This window comes from Hippoglossus hippoglossus, chromosome 5 (assembly GCF_009819705.1).
Source record: "Hippoglossus hippoglossus isolate fHipHip1 chromosome 5, fHipHip1.pri, whole genome shotgun sequence".
In the NCBI taxonomy this organism is placed as follows: Eukaryota; Metazoa; Chordata; class Actinopteri; order Pleuronectiformes; family Pleuronectidae; genus Hippoglossus; species Hippoglossus hippoglossus.
This window is the reverse complement of record NC_047155.1, coordinates 1,381,269-1,398,768: the sequence shown is the minus strand read 5'-3', so window position 1 is coordinate 1,398,768 and position 17,500 is coordinate 1,381,269. Positions and strand designations below refer to the sequence as shown.

The following is a 17,500-nucleotide window of genomic DNA, read 5'->3' as shown; positions in this document are numbered from 1 at the left end:
GAACAGCTGGACTCCGTGCAGCAGGATGGTGTTGCGGGCGTTTCTGGCCGAGGCCCGGTAAGATCCGGAAACTGTCCGGGCGGCGCAGAGGACTTTGAGGTAGGTGATGATCAACGTCAGGAAGACGAAGGAAAACATAAGAACCTGACGGAGAGAAAATCACTTTAATCTGTAATGTGTGAATTCATTTCTCTGTTGTGACCTTGTGTGTGATGGAGTTTGTAAAATGTTGTGCAGGAGATTTCTACAATAAAGTTGAACTCAAGTATCAACCCAACGAGACGTCACAGGTTGGTCGGTGAGCTGCTGCTCTGAAGCCTCACTTTGACTTTTTGTTCAGCGCCATCTTGGTTTTTTGAAACCAGAAGTAACCATATTTGGAGGAGCAGGGGGTGGAGCCTGACTGAGAGCTTGATGACACACCCCCCAACACCTGCCACCTGCACCCATTGGACGGTACCAGCTGTCAGTCACACTGTGGTATCCCCCCCCCCCCCCCACACACACCCCCGGTGCTTTATGGTCTGTTTGACACTCAATGAATAATAAACTCCGGGGGGCGGCGTCCTTTGGTCCTCAAAACATTACACCCTCACAAGCTGATGCTGTAAAGCTGCAGTGCAGGGCTTTTGTCTCCCCCCTCTGGCAGTGCGAGTTATTACACAAACACTGTAGATCACACTGCTGATTCTGATTGGCTTAATCAACACAGTGTGAACTTGTTGAGCTCGAATCGAAACAAATATTTAACGTCCCAAAAAGTTGAGTAAACATTTAAACCTGGACTTCGTCAGGAGTTCAAATAAATCGACAAAATGAAACTTGAGCTGATGTCAGTTTTAACGTCAACATTGTCTCAACGTGCATTGAAAATATATTTTTTATACCATAATTCGCAAATATTACTCTTGGGTTGCACATAAAAATACTTCTCTATATCACTGGTAGCATATGTTAGCTTATGTTAGCCTATGAATCTACACTTCATTTTTCTAAATCTGTAAGTCGGTTGTTTCGTGGTTCATGTGTAACCTGTGTCACGTGACCTCTTGATGAAAAGTGGAAGTGACATTTGTTTGTGCTCCGGCTTTAACAAACTCAGTCTTTCACCTGAACCACCTCTCTCTGAGCCTTGTGGTGCGCTGTGTTGTACACGTATGACGGGTAACAGACCACAGGCCTCGAGTCCACGGACCGGGTGGCGAAGACGATCATGATGTCAGTGAGGGCAGGGATGAGGGAGACGCCCCAGATGAGAGCGATCAGAGCGTAGGCGCGCTGCACCGTGCACATCTGGACGTGGTGAAGAGGTCGACAGACGGCGATGTAACGCTCGACTGCCATGCCGGCCAGGTTCAGAGGACTGTTCCTGCACAAAGAGAAACGTGACACACATGGGATTTCTTTTTTTAATCAAGAACTTCTGCACAAAGTTTGATAGATTCTCATCATCTCATTACATTTATCTTGTATATTTGTGATGTTAAAGTCTGACAAGCGACTGATTACAATCATAACTTTTCTTGTTGAATCTATTTTGTGTCATTAATCTGAATCTGCAACATGACTGTGATTAAAGACCGTTTGTCAATATGTTCATAACTGCATTGAACCAGAGAACAAGTGAAAGGTTCAGAAAATAAACTGAATCATAATAATAATACAACATGATTTATATCGGGCCTTTCATACATGAGCTCAAAGAGCTTCACAATGAACTGACATTAAAGACAAAGACCTGATAAAGGAAAATAAGGTGGAAGGTAAAACGTTAGTCCCCTAAAAAGTTCCTCAAATGATACTTCACTACTTGTTAAGTTCCACTGTCTCTTTTATTTATTCATCGTCTCATGTGTCATGTTGTGTGTTGTGGTCTTTTGATTTAGTTGTATATTGTTGTAGTGGCTGAACGCATGTCTCATTTTCCTTTGCACATTTTCTTTTTGTATTCAAAGATAGATATATTCATATATTCTAAAACATGGAATTAGACGAGAGAATTAAATCTATTTACAGAAATTCAGTTTTTCTTTTTTCTTTGCTCTGTGACGTGAATATAACACAACTGACATGTGACCAGACCTGCAGTTCATTAACTATCTGATTAGTAACTGACATGTCTTTAGATTTCACATGGATGTAACATAGGTCAGGAAATTCCAGTTTGAGAAACACACAACCTAAAAGATCTTAAAATAAGTTCTGTGTTCAGAGATAAGATCTGAAGAAACCTGACAAACAGAGTTATTCATTCTCTCTGGATCACAGTCACCCACTTGTTGGTTGTGACTAAGATGAGCAGCAGGAAGCCGCAGGGAGCGAAGCTCAGAGGAACCGTGTAGGTGAAGATGTGCAGCGCCACAGAAACTGTTAACATGATCATGTCGTTGATCACCAGGTGGATGTAGAGCACATACCTGCAGGAGAGGAGAGAGATCAGCAGATACAGACTTCAACTGATCGGTAACAAACATCTGTAGTTCAGTAAGAAAGTCACCTGGGGTCTCTGTGGAAAACCTGGCTCTTGAAGTAGATGAAGACAAAAGCTCCGTTGATGCAGTTGATGATGAAGCCGAGAGCGAAGGTGATGAAGTTCTTAGTCAGAGCCTCGTTCAGACTGTCCAGACGTTTGCTGGAGTTCATGACGGTTCAGCTCCGCTCAGTCAGAGCTGCAAACACACACCAGACACAAGCTTTATCATTTATATTCATTAATTAAGATGAAATACATATTTTCTTCTGGACCAAATCTTCACATCTCATGTAAAATGTGTTTTATTTGATAATATATAAGAATTTTTTTTTCTTAATTGATAAAATAATTTATTTCGGTCATAAGACAGAAGAAAAACCACAGAGGAACCAGAATGATTTTGAATCAACATTAGCAGAAATAAATATCTTGTAAAAAATGGATCTCATTCATACGTACGGAAGCGTATTGCATTCACTTGGAAAAAAAAGACTCTGACTCCTCGTCACAAGCTGAAGAAACAGAAAATCACAATGTTTTACAGACAAATACAAACAGTTGTATTCATGCAGCGTTTTGTGGTTGAATTCTGCAGCGACTCATTTTAATGATGACAGATTTCAATATTAGAAGATTCACTACAAGGCACATTTTCTGAAATTCATCCACACGTGAGAGTATTTGGGTTAAATACTTTTCGACCAGAACATGCATGTACATTGTATTTTATAATTCTGACACAAACTCCACGCAGGGCTTTATGAAAGACTGTCATGTTGACATTATAAGAAATAAGGTAAATGTAAATATTGTAATGATTTATATACAATAAGCAGAAATAACCTGTAAATATCTACAATCATTCACACGTGTTCAGGACGTCATGGTTCACAGTGTTTTAAAATCTGCAGGAAGATCAGAGATAAATCATTTGTTAACTTAACAAACAACCTTTCAAAGCAGTGTAGTAACTTTGACTCTCACACAGACAAACGCACACAGAAGCTGATTTCCTGAATTGCGTTGCTCCTTTGTCAGGCACAGATGAAATGATTATAAAACGAGTTTGATTCATTGTAATAAATAGACAGATAACAATGTTAATAGCTTAGACACCTCAACATGTTGTCAGACACATGTGTACTATTAGTAAATACTACAATACAACAGGTTTACAGTATAAATGTATTCATACACATTGTACCACATATTTAAAGACTTACTTCACTCAGCATCCCATAAACATTCAGTGCACAGTCTGTAAGGAAACGATAAAACAAGTTAGAGCAGAGAAAACTTTGAGACGTCTACAATTATCTTATTTACATTGTGGACACAAACTTACACATCCACCAAAACACGTGTGTGAAGCCCAACACAACATAAAGAAATGATAACAGTGACGATGATGATGTTTCATTCACAGACGGACCAAACTTCACTCTCTGTGACTCACTGACTGTCAGTGACTCCTCCAACAGCCTGAGCCCTCGTTTATAAGGTCTGGGGGGGGGTGTATGTGTGTGTGTGTGTATGTGTGTGTGTGTGTGTGTGTGTGTGTGTGTATTGATCAGGTCGTCATAGGGATAGGTTAAAGGTCATGATTGAGTATGAGGAGACTTCAGATCCCTGAGCTGAAGAGATGAACAGGGAGAGATACGGTTTATATATATATATAAAGAGAGAGAGATAGATAGATAGATAGATAGAGAGATAGATAGATAGATAGATAGAGAGATAGATAGATAGATAGATAGATAGATAGATAGATAGATAGATAGATAGATAGATAGATAGATAGAGAGATAGATAGATAGATAGATAGATAGATAGATAGATAGATAGATAGATAGATAGAGAGATAGATAGATAGATAGATAGATAGATAGAGAGATAGATAGATAGATAGATAGATAGATAGATAGATAGAGAGATAGATAGATAGATAGATAGATAGATAGATAGATAGATAGATAGATAAATAGATAGATAGATAGACAGATAGATAAACTGTATATGATGACAGTCAGGTTCTGCACAACACTGTGTCTAGTGATGAACGCTAACTTAGCCTGATCACTTCTGTTTAACTTTAGTTGAAGTTACAGTTTTGCTAACGTTAGCCTCACATGAGCTAAGTAGCTGTCCTCGATTTGACCTTTCTTTACTAATATAAACGGAGGATGTATTAATTGACGTCATCACAGAGAAGCGTACTTCCTTTGAATTGTCTTGTGTGTGTTTGTGATTCTCTCCTTGTTGACCTGGTTTAAACTAAAGAGGAGAGAACAGGACGTCCACATGTTTGTGTTAAAAACAATAAACCTGTCACAATGTGGCAGAAGGCCGATGTGTCCAGGTCACTAAAGGTTTGGTTCCACTGTGTTTGGTTTTGCTCTGATTGTTGTGGAAACCACCAGAATCCAGTCTCCTTGATAACCAGTTGTCTTTCAGACCAGTTCTCCTGAACCAGTTGTCTCACTGGTATTTGACTATGGTCGTCTGTTGGCTCTTCATGATGGTTTGAGTGTTTCTCTACTAACTCCTTGTTTAGTGTTACTTGTTCCACTGACTACGTCTGGCACCGTAATTATATTTCTAAAATCTACTGTCGCAGGGAAAACATTTTTAGTTTTTCTCTGTTTATGTTGACGAGACGTAAAGTTTTCCACAGCTTTTTCCTTGATTGTATTAATAAGTTCATATTAATGTATCTCTTCTTCTTTGTGCCTCTGCGCCGGCAGCAGACGGGACCACAGGCGCTGGTTATGTTCTCCGTCCCGTTTTCATGAATACGTTATATTTGGCACAAGGTCACTAAAGGTCATCTTCACTGTGACATGGTAATGTTTTGCATCAACACCTCAAGCTGTTGTTCTCTACGCCAATGGAGGTTGTGTTTTCATCAGCACTTGTTTGTCAGTTGGCAGGAAAACGACTGACTCAGCGAGTGACCTTCTAGTTTCAGATGGTGTTTCCTGTCATTGGACTGCTTGGTGGAGGTTATAAATTGGGAGGCGGGGACTCCGGCCTGTCAGTCTGACGTTGTTTTGCTATAATGTAAATATCAACATCGTTGTTAATTTTACATTTTTAATGAAGCCATTAAAAACCAGAGGGTATGATTCAACAGTGTGGACATTTTTATTCAGTCTGACAAAATTCCACTTTTATTGCTGTATAATCATTGTTAGTGCTGTGGTGTCACTTTCTTCAGCTTCTCCCGGCACCTGTTGCTCAGAAGGTTCATCTTGAAGTACTTCCTGAACTTTTTGTCTCTCACGCCGTAAATGATGGGGCTCAGGAAACGCGGCAGGATGTAGACGATGAGGTAGTTTGCAAATCTGATCTCCCGGATTCGACCAGGGAAGATGAGATGCAGAACAAGCTCCACACTGGGGGAGATGTAGGAGAGCAGGCACATGGACAGCTGGAGGCCGTGGAGCAGGATGGTGTTCCTGGCTCTCTGTGCCGACATCTTCTCTGTGGCCGCGGCTCTCGCTGCAAACAGTATTCGGAAGTAGGTGAAGATCAGAGTCAGAAACACAAAGGAGAAATAGATGATGTCAAACGCTTGTCTCTTAAGCGCGAGGATCGGGTCTTTGAACACGTTCTGGCGCAAACACAACACCGACCCATGAAAGAAGCTCAGGGATTCAGTGGCCAGAGTCACAAACAGATCTGTGATATCTGGAGCCGCGCACAGAAACCAAATCACCCCGATGACCATGTACGTTTTTCTCACTGTGCAGATTTGCGAGTGGCGCAAAGGTTTGCAAATGGCAATGTAGCGCTCAATGGCCATGCTAGCTAAGTTGACCGGGGTGTTCCTGGTGGTGAAGACGGCCACCAGGATGAGGAGGCAGCAGAAAGACACGTTGATCTTGTAGAAGATGTAGCTTGAGACAAAAAGTGTGACGGTGACGGTCAGCTGGATGGCGTCGTTTATCACCATGTGGATGAAGAGGATATAACGAGGGTCTTCGTAAAAGGTCTGGAGGAAGACAAGTGAAGAGGGGGGGGGGGGGGGGGAAACAGCAACAGCTCTGAGTGTAAATGAAATAATTCTAATACAACAATATCAAATATGAATTGAACATAGTGCACAAAGGCCTGCAGCTAACATTTATTTTCATCAACAGTTACTCTGCCAGTGATATATTGATCAAACAATGAATTTTTAATCTTTTAAAAAGTACAGAAAAGGGAAAATACTGAAGTAATATATGTTATATTTATAAAGGTTGATAAAGTGATTAGTTAATTTACAGAAGATTAATTGCCAATGCTTTCAACACTCAGTTAAAGGTTCATGTAACTTTTATTAAACAAAGATATTAAAATATTTCGTGTTTCCAGCTCCTAAAATGTGAGGATTTGATGTTTCTGTCTGTCGTACATCTCAAAGACAGACGTTCAGATTGAAGAATAGAAAATCCCTTTGAGTCTGTTCTATTGTTTGTGTGCGTGTGTTTGTACCTGGTGTCTGAAAAACGTGGAAACCAAGGTGCTGTGGATGTAACTGAGGATGAGCCACAACACAAACACAATCATGTTCTTCACAAACGCTGAGGTGAAGGTGTCTCTGGTGAAGGTGACCTGATTCAGCTGCAGGGGGCGCCAAGTAGCAGAGACAGAAAAGACTTTTAGAAACACAGAGTCCTCAAAGTGCAGATCCTAATCCTTCTCTGTGTTTCTATCAGCTGACCTGCTTTCAGAGTTTCATCTTGCAGCAGGTTCATATTTAGTTTTTCATGAGCAGCAACAGGCTGTGAGTCAGCAGCATCATCCTCTCTTTTACACTCACACACAGACACAGCTTAAGCAGGTTGAGGTAATGATTCAAATTCAATTTAATCTCCTGTATCTTATGTGCATTCGTATTAATAACTTGTCAGTTTACATCAAAATAACAGTTTTTACAAGTAGTCAATAGAGTTTACTCTTTAACTTCATTTCAAATGTGGACTTGATGAAGAGAACACGATGGTGGCAAACCTAACTTTCCTACATTTGTATTTGCGTTGGTCTTAAAGAATTAAACAGCTTCAAGATTTTAAAACTTAAAAATGAATCAAAAACAAATGTTCAGATCAAAATAAACAACATTTTCATGTTCCTTTGTAAAGATGTGACAGTGAGACTGTTGCTTCACCTGATGAGGAAAACTCCTGTTGCCTCCTGGAGCCACTGACGAGCTCATGATCGACTGAGACCTGAGGCACAGACAGAGGCAGACATGTTGGAATCAGCCGGATCAATCTATCTACAGTCAACAGCTGGGAAATGACATTAAAACAGCAGCTTTGTGACGCACATGAAGTAGTTTGACCAAGTTTTTAAAAACCTCAAAAGCAAATAAAAGGTATATTAGTTTTATTTGTCTGTAGAAAATATCACGTTTTTCCTCTCAAATGTAAAAGAAATTCAATAATCAAGTTCATGTGAATCTGATATCTTATTCTTTTCAGGTAATTTGAAAACAATGACACTGAAATTCACTTTTCAGATCAAAATATTTCCTACATCAATGAGAGCTCTGCTTGATTTGAGTTTTATGACTTTCATCGTTCTGCCATTATTCCCTTTTCACCTTTTGCCTTTTCTGTCTCCTTCACTACCTGTTGGACAAGAGCATCGACTCATACAACACGCACTGGTGTTTATTATTTCATTTATACGAACTAAAGCTGATACGTTAAAGGGTTTTAAACGTGAACATGATATTATTCATGTCCATTAGTTCATTATAAAAACAGTTTAACATTAATAAGACCAATCAGCTGCTAAAACATGCAGTTTTAATACATGAAATAGAAACGCAACTGACAACAATATCATACTGAGCTTCATCTTAAATGAAGTGTCAACACAAATACAACAGTCACAACAGTCGGAAACACAGGCTGTAAACTCCTAAGATTTATCTCTAATTATTATTGATATTCACGTTTACATTCTTCCTGATAAAAGAGTAGCTAGCAATGTAAAGAATGTTTTTAAAACATTGACATTGAACTAAATCTTGAACTGAACTGTGTAAAGTGGTTCAGCAGAGAGTTGCAGTCTGCAGCTGCCTCACCCCCCCCCCCTGTCCTGTTCCTACCTGAGTCCAGGTCAGACGCTGACGGCAGACGTCTCTTCACACCGGTCTTTATAAACACGTCAGAGTTCATCAGAGAAAAGGAAAACATGGTAATGCCGGAGGGAGGAGCTTGTGACGGTTATGTTGACGTCAGTGAGATCGAAGCATCTTTTATTTATCCTGTGATGTTTATGGCCTTGATTTGACTTGAGACCAGTGTCTCCATGAAGTGATGGACGCACCGTGGCCTCCTGCGGGGACACTGTTGTCCTCCCATTGGGTCGGTCTACTTAGTGATTAATCCGTCAGTTACTGTCTCAGTTACTCAATTTCACCATTGGTCTGAAATCTTTTTATTGAAAATGAAAAATGTCCATGACAATATGTAACAGTCTAAGGAGACGTTTTATTTAAAGCCCCCACGAGGAACTTCTCATGTTTGTCAAGCAGTTGTGTTCCCAGCGTCTCCTGCAGTAAAAAGCTCCTTTTAGAAGGAGGGGAACAAATACACAATTCACAAACACAATGAACACGAGACGACTTGTGTAGGAGGAAGAAGTCCGGATCTGTTTTGAATCCTTTCTCCTGCTTTATCTTTTCCCCTTTTATCTTTTTTGTTGTTCTGCGGTTCTCTTTTCTGATCGTGTCCCAGCCTCAGCCATGACGACAACAAGCAGCGTCAAGAAGTAAGAATCTGTAAAGACGAGTGTGCTGCAGCTTCCTTTCCACCGGCTAGCGAGCTCCTCACTGTGCGCTGGTGGTTTTCATGTGGAGAAGAATCCGTGTGTCAGTCTGTGAAGTGGAGCTCTGACTGTGTCGTCCCACTCACTGACAAACGCTGGATATTACCCATGATCCTCGGCTTCCAGAACCATCGATTGGTGTTAATAACTCATATTTTAACTCAACAATGTTGTACCTTAGAATTTTTCAAATGAAACCTGAAGAATTTGGAAATGTTCACTAAAAGTTAGAGTTTTAGTATTTGTTGATTTTATTTGTATTAGTCTGATGATTTAATAGATATTAAAAAGTGAAAACATAATCAGAAGAATTTAGAACCAAATGGCTGATCACACGTGGTTTCTCTGCTGGATATTGATATTAGCGGTTTGTCACTGTGAAGCTGTCACTTCAGTTGAATCCTCACTTTTGGCCCGGTGACGTGTTTCCGCTGGTTGTTGCTCGTACTGACTTTACACAGCAGGTACCTTCTCACATGTCTCCTGAAGAGCTGGTCTCGCAGTCCGTAGACGATGGGGCTGACAAAGCGCGGCAGGATCTGGGCAATGACGTAGGAGGAAAAGCGTATGGTGGAGTAGTTCTGGGGCAGCAGGTAGAGCAGACATTGTTCAAACATGGGTCTCACATAAACAATCATGCATAACAGCAACTGGAAGCCGTGGAGCAGAATAGTGTTTCTGGCTTTTTGAAAGTCTGCAGTCGCTCCCTTGGCAGTGAACAGAATCCTGAGGTACGTGTAGAAGAGCACGAGCCAAACGAAGACGAGACAAACGATGTGCGATGCGTCTCTCTTCTTCAGGCTGTAGCTGCTCCTGAACACCCTGTCCCTGACACAGGACGCCCTGGAGTGGAAGAACTGCAGAGGCTCAGTGGCCAGGAGGATGAAGAGGTCGGGTAGGATAGAAAGAGCACCCACAGCCCAGATCAGACCAATCAGGACGTAGGTGTTCCTGACGGTGCAGATCTGACCGTGGCGGAGGGGGATGCAGATGGCGACGTAGCACTCCACCGCCATTCCAGCCAGGTTCAGCGGGGTGTTGAGGGTGGTGGTGATGGTGACGATGAGCAGGACGAGGCAGAAGGGGACGTTGATCTTGTACAGGGCGTAGCTGATGATGTGGAGGAGGGTGGACAGGGCCAGCTGCATCATGTCGTTTATCACCAGGTGGATGAACAGAAGGTATCGAGGGCTCGAGGTGAAGATCTGTGAGGGGAAAACAGCAGGCGAATAAAAGTGACTCTCAACAAGTCACAGAAACAAACTCATAGCTTCAATATAACTCAAATATTCGGTAACTTTCTGAAGGGGGGGCGAGACCCTGAAGAGATCTGTGAGGCTCTTAAATCTCTTAAACACACATTTTTATTATTGTGCTCCCGGAGAATCTGAACTCACCTTCAACTTTATATTTCCTTTTTTAATAATTTCAGTTCTTCTCCGTAGCTTCTTCTCATTATTTTATTTATTTTTTACTAGTTTCTCATTTATTATTATTCTTATCATTTTTGATAATAATACCATATTTACCTAATATCTGTGAACAGTAGAACAAGTCTGATAAGGTCATGACAACGTTGTGCTGCTGAATATGACTGAGGCATAAAAACAGGAATCCAATTAATAACATAATATTATTTAGTTTTGCTTTGGAGAAGCAATTTTATTTTTCTCATAGAAATTGTTACAGTTTTTTGTTCCCTTTGTTCGGTTGATTAAATCCTTTGAACCTGGATATTCACGTGTGGCATACGGTCTCTTTCTGTCTCTAAACCAAACATGAAGCTGGTTCTCACCGTCTCAGCAGTTTGTCCTCTGGAGGGACATTAAAGCTGCTGCTCTTCAGGGCGGATGAAAGTGATCCTGAACGTAACTGTGCTCAGATCTTTGTCATGTATTTAAATTATACTTCAGATAAAGATCTTCACCACAGTTTGTTCTCTATGAGACAATACGCTTTCAAATACATTTGCTCTTTATCTTCTCAATATTTTAAATAATCTGTTCTGGAAAATGAATAATGACTCGTTTAAATAAAATACAGATTTCTTTCAGAAGAGTCAGTTTCCATTCATCCTGTTTGAGTTTTGTGTGGGAACAGACCTGGTGCTTCCTGAAGGTGTGAACCAGAGCACTATTGATGTAGTTAATGGAAATGCAGAGCACCGTCACCATCACATTCTTAGTCACAGCTGAGGTGAAGGTGTCTCGCTCCGTCGCATTCACGACAAAAGAGCCATTAACAGATGATACATTCATGTCTGGAATGGCAGAGTCTGAAAAAACAAAAAACAATATTGAAGGTTATTCTGTGAGCTCCAAAGTGTCACATATTCTATAGAATATTATTTTCTAAAAGTAAACTCTGTTCTAGGAAACATGCCACGAAATGTTGAACTGCACAGAACAACAAGTAATTATCTAAATCTAATGTGTCACAAACTCTTCAACTCGTCCTGAAGCTGGTTCAGTTCTTTCAGAGCGAAGAGTCAGATTAAACCCACAGCTGCTTTATGTCTGAGAATATAAATATTTTAAAGACAGGAACTACGACCACTTTAGAAAAACAACTGTCTCTTTATCCTGTAAATTACATTTCACAGAAAATCTGTAAACAGAGCGACAACAACTTCAAGAAAATCCACAATAATGAATCTAAAAAAAGGAAATAACAGAAGAAAGAACATCACACATGATACATAATACATACACACACACACACACACACACACACACACACACACACACACACACACACACACACACACACACAGCAATATATGATGAGTCAGTATTCAGGTCAGTAGGCATGAAAACACTGATCATACCCAGTAGGACGTCACACATCAGCACCTGGTTAACATCTGCTGCAGGTGCTGATGTCAGGACTTTATATAAGTTGATAGATGACACTGGGGATTATTGTGTGTTCATGTTGTGTTCATGTTGTGTTCATGTTGTGTTCATGTTGTGTGTATTTTAAAGGAACATTTTCACATTTGGGAAACTTTCTTAGAAAGACAGAAAACAAGAACAATGCAGTTTAAACTTTGTGCCTTAAAACAGCTGTGATCAATATTTTTACTTTTTATTTGAATATGTTAAGTGACAATGTGTCTCTGTGATGAACTGAATCTGCTGCTCCACTCAGATTAATGAAGCTCTACACCGAGTTTCCTCTCTGCTCTACACTGAGTTTCCTCTCTGCTCTGCACCGAGTTTCCGCTCTGCTCTACACCGAGTTCCCGCTCTGCTCTACACCGAGTTTCCTCTCTGCTCTACACCGAGTTCCCTCTCTGCTCTACACCGAGTTCCCTCTCTGCTCTACACTGAGTTTCCACTCTGCTCTACACCGAGTTCCCTCTCTGCTCTACACAGAGTTTCCACTCTGCTCTACACCGAGTTTCCACTCTGGAACCATGAGAGAGAAACATTTATATCACATCTACTATGATTTCTTCTTTTGGTCCATGTCCCATCTGCTAACATGGAGGAGGCAGGTTTATGAAATGTACTGCAGTCAGCCACCAGGGGGCATTTGAGATGGTTTGGCTTCACCTGCGGGGAGCTGTCATGTCGTCCCTGGTGATGACAGTAGGGTAATTAATTGAATGTGTCCTCCCTCCTCACTCCCACCTGACCTGCGCTCACTTCACACGTTAACGATAAACACACATCGGAAATTATTAGGACACGTAGAGTAGGTTACTTTGTGTTTCTTTTATTTGCTCTAGTGTTTATGAGACACGTATTTAAACACATACACAAAAAGTTTTAAAATGTTGTGCGCACGCAGCTCAACTGCCTCACACAACACAACACAACACAACACAACACGACACGACACAACACAACACGTGTACGACCAGGACATCAGGATTCATGATCCGACATCTTCCGTTAACGACTAAATACATGTTTGTATGAACCTCAATCTGAATTCTGCAGGTTTTTATAAAGATCAGTTCTACATTTGAGTGATTAGAAAAGAGCAGAGGAGCAGAACCACTTGCTGACCAGCGGAGTAATGCACCTCAATGCAGTGGTGCTGCTAAGAGGGGGGGGGGGGGGGGGGGGGGGGGGGGGGGGGGGGGCACCCTGACACAGTGAAGGGTGGCCTCAGTAGAGTGTTATAGGTGCAGCACACAGGTCTCAACTGAACGGATGTCTGTTGTCGTCTGATTTCTGAGTTGAAAACCTTATTTTGTACGGAACACACAACAGTAATAGTCGATAATACTTTTAAAAGCACGTTCTAGAAAACGAACGAGTTCAGATTTATCTGATTGTGCTGATGAAAAAGCAGTAATGACTGAGGATTGGATTAATAATTAGATAATAATCATGTTGTTATATTGAGATGCATTGACGTGGTGCATGCGACTGGTTGACTGCTAACTCGTTACTGAACCGTGAGGCAAGTGAAGATGCACATTTCTACTGCACCCCCACCTACACCTGACACCTGCACCCATTGGACGGTGCCAGCTGTCAATCACACTGTGGTATCCCCCCCCCAATGCATCTGGTGCTTTATGGTCTGTTTGACTCTAAATGATCATAATTCACTAAATGAACATCAGCTGTTTGAAGAAGACTTGAAACTAGAGACTGAGACAGAAACTCCTGAATGTTTCCTGACGTTATAAAGTCAGAATGTATTTGTTCTCATCTTCTCAGTCTTTGTTTAAAATGTGTCTGCACAGCAACATGAACTTCACCACGGTGTGATGGTTGATCTCAGTTTACATATCAGGTGCTTTTTCAGGTGCTGTCTGAACGTCTTGTCTCGTAGCCCATAAACCATCGGACTGATAAATCTGGGTAACACCTGAATGATGATATAAGAAACAAACAACACGTGTACAAAATGTTTGGGGAACAAGTTCAACAGGGCATTCCTTATAACGTGGGCTAAATAGGTGAGCATGCACAGCAGCAGCTGAAAGCCATGGAGCAGGATGGTTTTAGTTGCCTTCTTTGCATCTCCATCCCCTGATTTACTCCCTTTAGCAGCTTCAGCAGCAAGGAAGATCTTGAAGTACGCGTAGAGGAGCGTGAACCAAACACCAATCAGGTAGATAATGTAGGACACCTCCCTCTTCTTTACACTGACAGGGTGTCGGAACAGGTTGTTCCTCTCACAGAAAATAGTAGAATGAAATAACTGTAGAGGCTGTGTTGCCAGAACGATAAACACATCTGACAGAGCAGAAACTATGTTCATGGCCCAAATCCAACCTATGAGAATGTATGTTCTTCTGATGGTGCAGAGCTCCGCATGTCGCAGCGGTAGACAGACGGCGATGTAGCACTCCACCGCCATGGCAGCTAAATTCAATGGCGTGTTGAGGGTGGTGAAGATGGCAAGGGAGACGATGAGGCAACCAGAGCGTCGCTTGGATCTCGTAGAAGACGTAACTAAAGAAAAACAGGCTGATTGTTGCAGTGAGCTGGATCATATCGTTCAACACCAGGTGGATGAATAAGATGTAACGAGGATTCAGGTACAATATCTGGAAGAGAGGAGAAGAAACAGAAGTCAATGAAACTCTCCTGTTAGTTTCTCTTTCCACCTGAAGTCCCTGATAAGATCAATGATCATGATAATAATAATAATAATAATAATAATAATAAAAGACATTATAAGGATTCTGACCTGGTGCTTCCTGAGGTGTGAATCAGTGTGCAGTTGATGTAGTTGATGGTCAGACCAAGAGCCAGAAGGAACACATTCTTTGGCCACAACTGTGCCCTGAGAGTCTCGATAACTTGTCACATTAAGTTGTAAGAGGAGGAATTCATGGTGACGATGTGAGGATCCTGCAACTCTCTGTTACAGGGAAACATTTAACATATTTTCAGGTGGTGTTCAGATTGGTCCTGTAAATTCAAGCTTTAACACGTTCTTCTCTGGACCAGAAACCAAAGGAATACCTCTGATCAGCTGTTCAGGTTATCATGCACAGACCTCTAGTTTCAATCTGAAACCAACATTCACTCTGACAGACGTGTCATGTTTAGAGCAGTTTTAAAAAAACACGCCTGCAGGGCCAGATACGGAATAAAAACACACACTAGTGACGTGGATGGATTTGCATTAAACATTTTATGAAGCAGAAACAGATACAGTGTGCTTATTGGAAAGGATGCAGCATGATATGATAGTAAGTGCAGAACCATTATAAATGAAGGCAGGGATCCCAGATGTTACGCTGACAGATGTGAGCTCATCGTGAAGAGAAAGGACTGATTTCCTGAAACTTGCTTTGTAACAGCAGAGCTGAATCCGTCCTTTTGTTTGACGTGAAACCATTCAAACCCAATAATATCCATCTCACACACACACCTACACTTGTACAGGTCTTGAGGTCTCTTCAAACGGACAAAAATATGGTAAATCAACTGAACACATGCTTGATGTAGGAGACAAAAAGTCGTTATTGTTGCAGAACAAATCTGTTGTTAGATATTATCTGCACATGCATTTAAAAGGGTTCCAGCATTATAGACAACGTGATAATAAGATACTGCTCTGATACAGTGGGATAACATGAACCACTGCCCCACCCCCAACAGTGCACTTACCTGTCCTCCTCCACCAGGACTGAAATGAGCCTGAGGGCAGATCGTTGGCTTTATATCCGGCAAGTGAGCGGCTGTATCCTGCAGAATGAGACATGACGTCATGATATCCACGTGTGTGTGAGTGAACATGGCTTGTTGACAGTGTCAGTCAAAGTGGTGGGGCTGTAATGTGTCTTGTCATTGACTCTACAAGTCTCTGATCTCTTTTTATTTAGGATAGTACAACTTTATATTTGTTTTACATGTCATTGATTAGAGAAACTGAATGGGTTCTCTCCGTACACACATCACATCCTTCCACCTCCTTGGTGCAGGAGCTAGAATGAGTCAGAAGAGCTCGTACCTCCGAGGCCCTTTGTTCCAATCAAGCCACACCAAGTGACTCACACTCACAGAGATCACTTCTATCAATATGTCTGAGTTTCTTCATCAAGATCCAAGTCTTATTCTCTGAATGTCAGTGAAAATGAAAACATATCTCTAAAAGGATTTCTGGATTTTCCCTTTAGTTCAGATCTGTGTCAACATTTAATGGGTTCTTTCTGGAAATCTATTAATTGGAATTTTTGCACAATCCTGCTGACAAACATAGAAATAAACAATCAAGAAACAGGCCGGGGCAAAAACAGTCTCTCCTTTGCAGAGGTAACAAAAATGACCAGTTTGAATTCATCGTGTTTTGAGCAGACTTGCAGTTCCTGTGTGTAGTTGGAAAAACTGAATAGTGTGACAAGCAGTTTAGATTTACACAAGTGGAGCAGGATGTTTGATTGAAGCTTTTCAACAACGAGCCCGTCTATGAACGCTTGGTTAGGTTGTACTAACTTTACACAACAGATGCCTCTTCAGATACCTCCTGAAAGTATTGTCTCGTATCCCATAGATGATTGGACTGATGGATCGTGGCAGGACCTGCACAATAATATAATAAGCTAAGAGGGAGTCTGTATAAGTCTGAGGGAACCATTGCAGCAACACATTTAATAACTGAGGGGCAACATATGTGGTCATACAAAGCAGCAGCTGAAATCCGTGGAGGAGGATTGTGTTTCTGGCTTTCTTGGCGTTTTTGCTTGCTCTTTTTGCAGTGAACAGAATTCTGAAGTAAGTATAAAAGATAATGAGCCAAACTAAGACTAGAAACACCGTGTATGAGATGTCCCTCTTCTTGGTAATGAGTGGACTTGGAAAGGCGGTTTCCCTGAGGCAGAACACTCTGGAGTGGAAGAAGTCCAGTGGCTCTGTGGCCAAGGTGATGAAAGATCAGGAAGAACTGACAACATGCTGGTCGCCCAGATTAAACCAATCAGCATCAAAGTCCTCCTGACGGTGCAGATCTGCACGTGGCGAAGAGGGAGGCAGATGGCGACGTAGCAATCGACCGCCATGCAGGCCAGGTTCAGAGGGTGTTTTCAGTGGTGAGCAGAGCAATCAGGATGAAGGTGCAGAGCAGACGGAGACGCTGAGTTTGTAGATGGTGTAGCTGATAACGAACAGGGTGACGGTCAGCGTCAGTTTGGATCATGTCATTGACGGACCAGGTGAATGAAAAGGATTGTAGCGAGGATTCGTGTAGAAGATCTGGAAGATGAGAGGAAAACAACATGTGAAG

General features: G+C 41.5%; 3 protein-coding genes and 1 pseudogene across 3 annotated transcripts in view; all 4 read right to left on the bottom strand.

Annotated features, from left to right (window-relative positions):
- LOC117761161 (odorant receptor 131-2-like) overlaps positions 1–2,643 on the bottom strand; it is a 2,924-nt gene extending 281 nt beyond the window's left edge. Inside the window, exons 1-4 of the mRNA XM_034584822.1 lie at positions 2,498–2,643; positions 2,277–2,417; positions 1,111–1,369; positions 1–144 (exon numbers count right to left, since the gene is read on the bottom strand). The exon at positions 1–144 is cut by the window's left edge and continues 281 nt beyond it. Coding sequence (XP_034440713.1) covers positions 1–144; positions 1,111–1,369; positions 2,277–2,417; positions 2,498–2,643 — 690 coding nt within the window. The remainder of the gene's footprint in view (positions 145–1,110; positions 1,370–2,276; positions 2,418–2,497) is intronic.
- A 2,984-nt stretch (positions 2,644–5,627) lies between these two features.
- On the bottom strand, positions 5,628–7,054 carry LOC117762201 (odorant receptor 131-2-like). The gene is made up of 2 exons (XM_034586729.1): positions 6,953–7,054; positions 5,628–6,467 (listed from the first exon to the last, which is right to left on the bottom strand). The coding sequence occupies exons 1-2, from the start codon at positions 7,025–7,027 to the stop codon at positions 5,664–5,666; spliced, it is 879 nt and encodes a 292-aa protein (XP_034442620.1). The 5' UTR covers positions 7,028–7,054; the 3' UTR covers positions 5,628–5,663.
- Positions 7,055–9,033: 1,979 nt separating this feature from the next.
- On the bottom strand, positions 9,034–11,559 carry LOC117762193 (odorant receptor 131-2-like). Its single transcript, XM_034586717.1, has 2 exons — positions 11,404–11,559; positions 9,034–10,506 (listed from the first exon to the last, which is right to left on the bottom strand). Exons 1-2 carry the CDS (start codon positions 11,557–11,559, stop codon positions 9,688–9,690), a joined length of 975 nt encoding a protein of 324 aa, XP_034442608.1. The 3' UTR covers positions 9,034–9,687.
- Positions 11,560–16,698: 5,139 nt separating this feature from the next.
- LOC117761160 lies at positions 16,699–17,409 on the bottom strand (annotated as a pseudogene).
- Positions 17,410–17,500: the final 91 nt, after the last annotated feature.

Bases quoted from the DNA above. Each gene is read 5' to 3' on its own strand.
- LOC117762201 (XM_034586729.1), bottom strand. From the start codon at position 7,027: ATGATTGTGTTTGTGTTGTGGCTCATCCTCAGTTACATCCACAGCACC. The intron at 6,468-6,952 runs GTACAAACACAC...GTCTTCCTCCAG, and splicing joins CCACGTTTTTCAGACACCAG to ACCTTTTACGAAGACCCTCG.
- LOC117762193 (XM_034586717.1), bottom strand. From the start codon at position 11,559: ATGAATGTATCATCTGTTAATGGCTCTTTTGTCGTGAATGCGACGGAG. The intron at 10,507-11,403 runs GTCTGTTCCCAC...TTCCCCTCACAG, and splicing joins ACACCTTCAGGAAGCACCAG to ATCTTCACCTCGAGCCCTCG.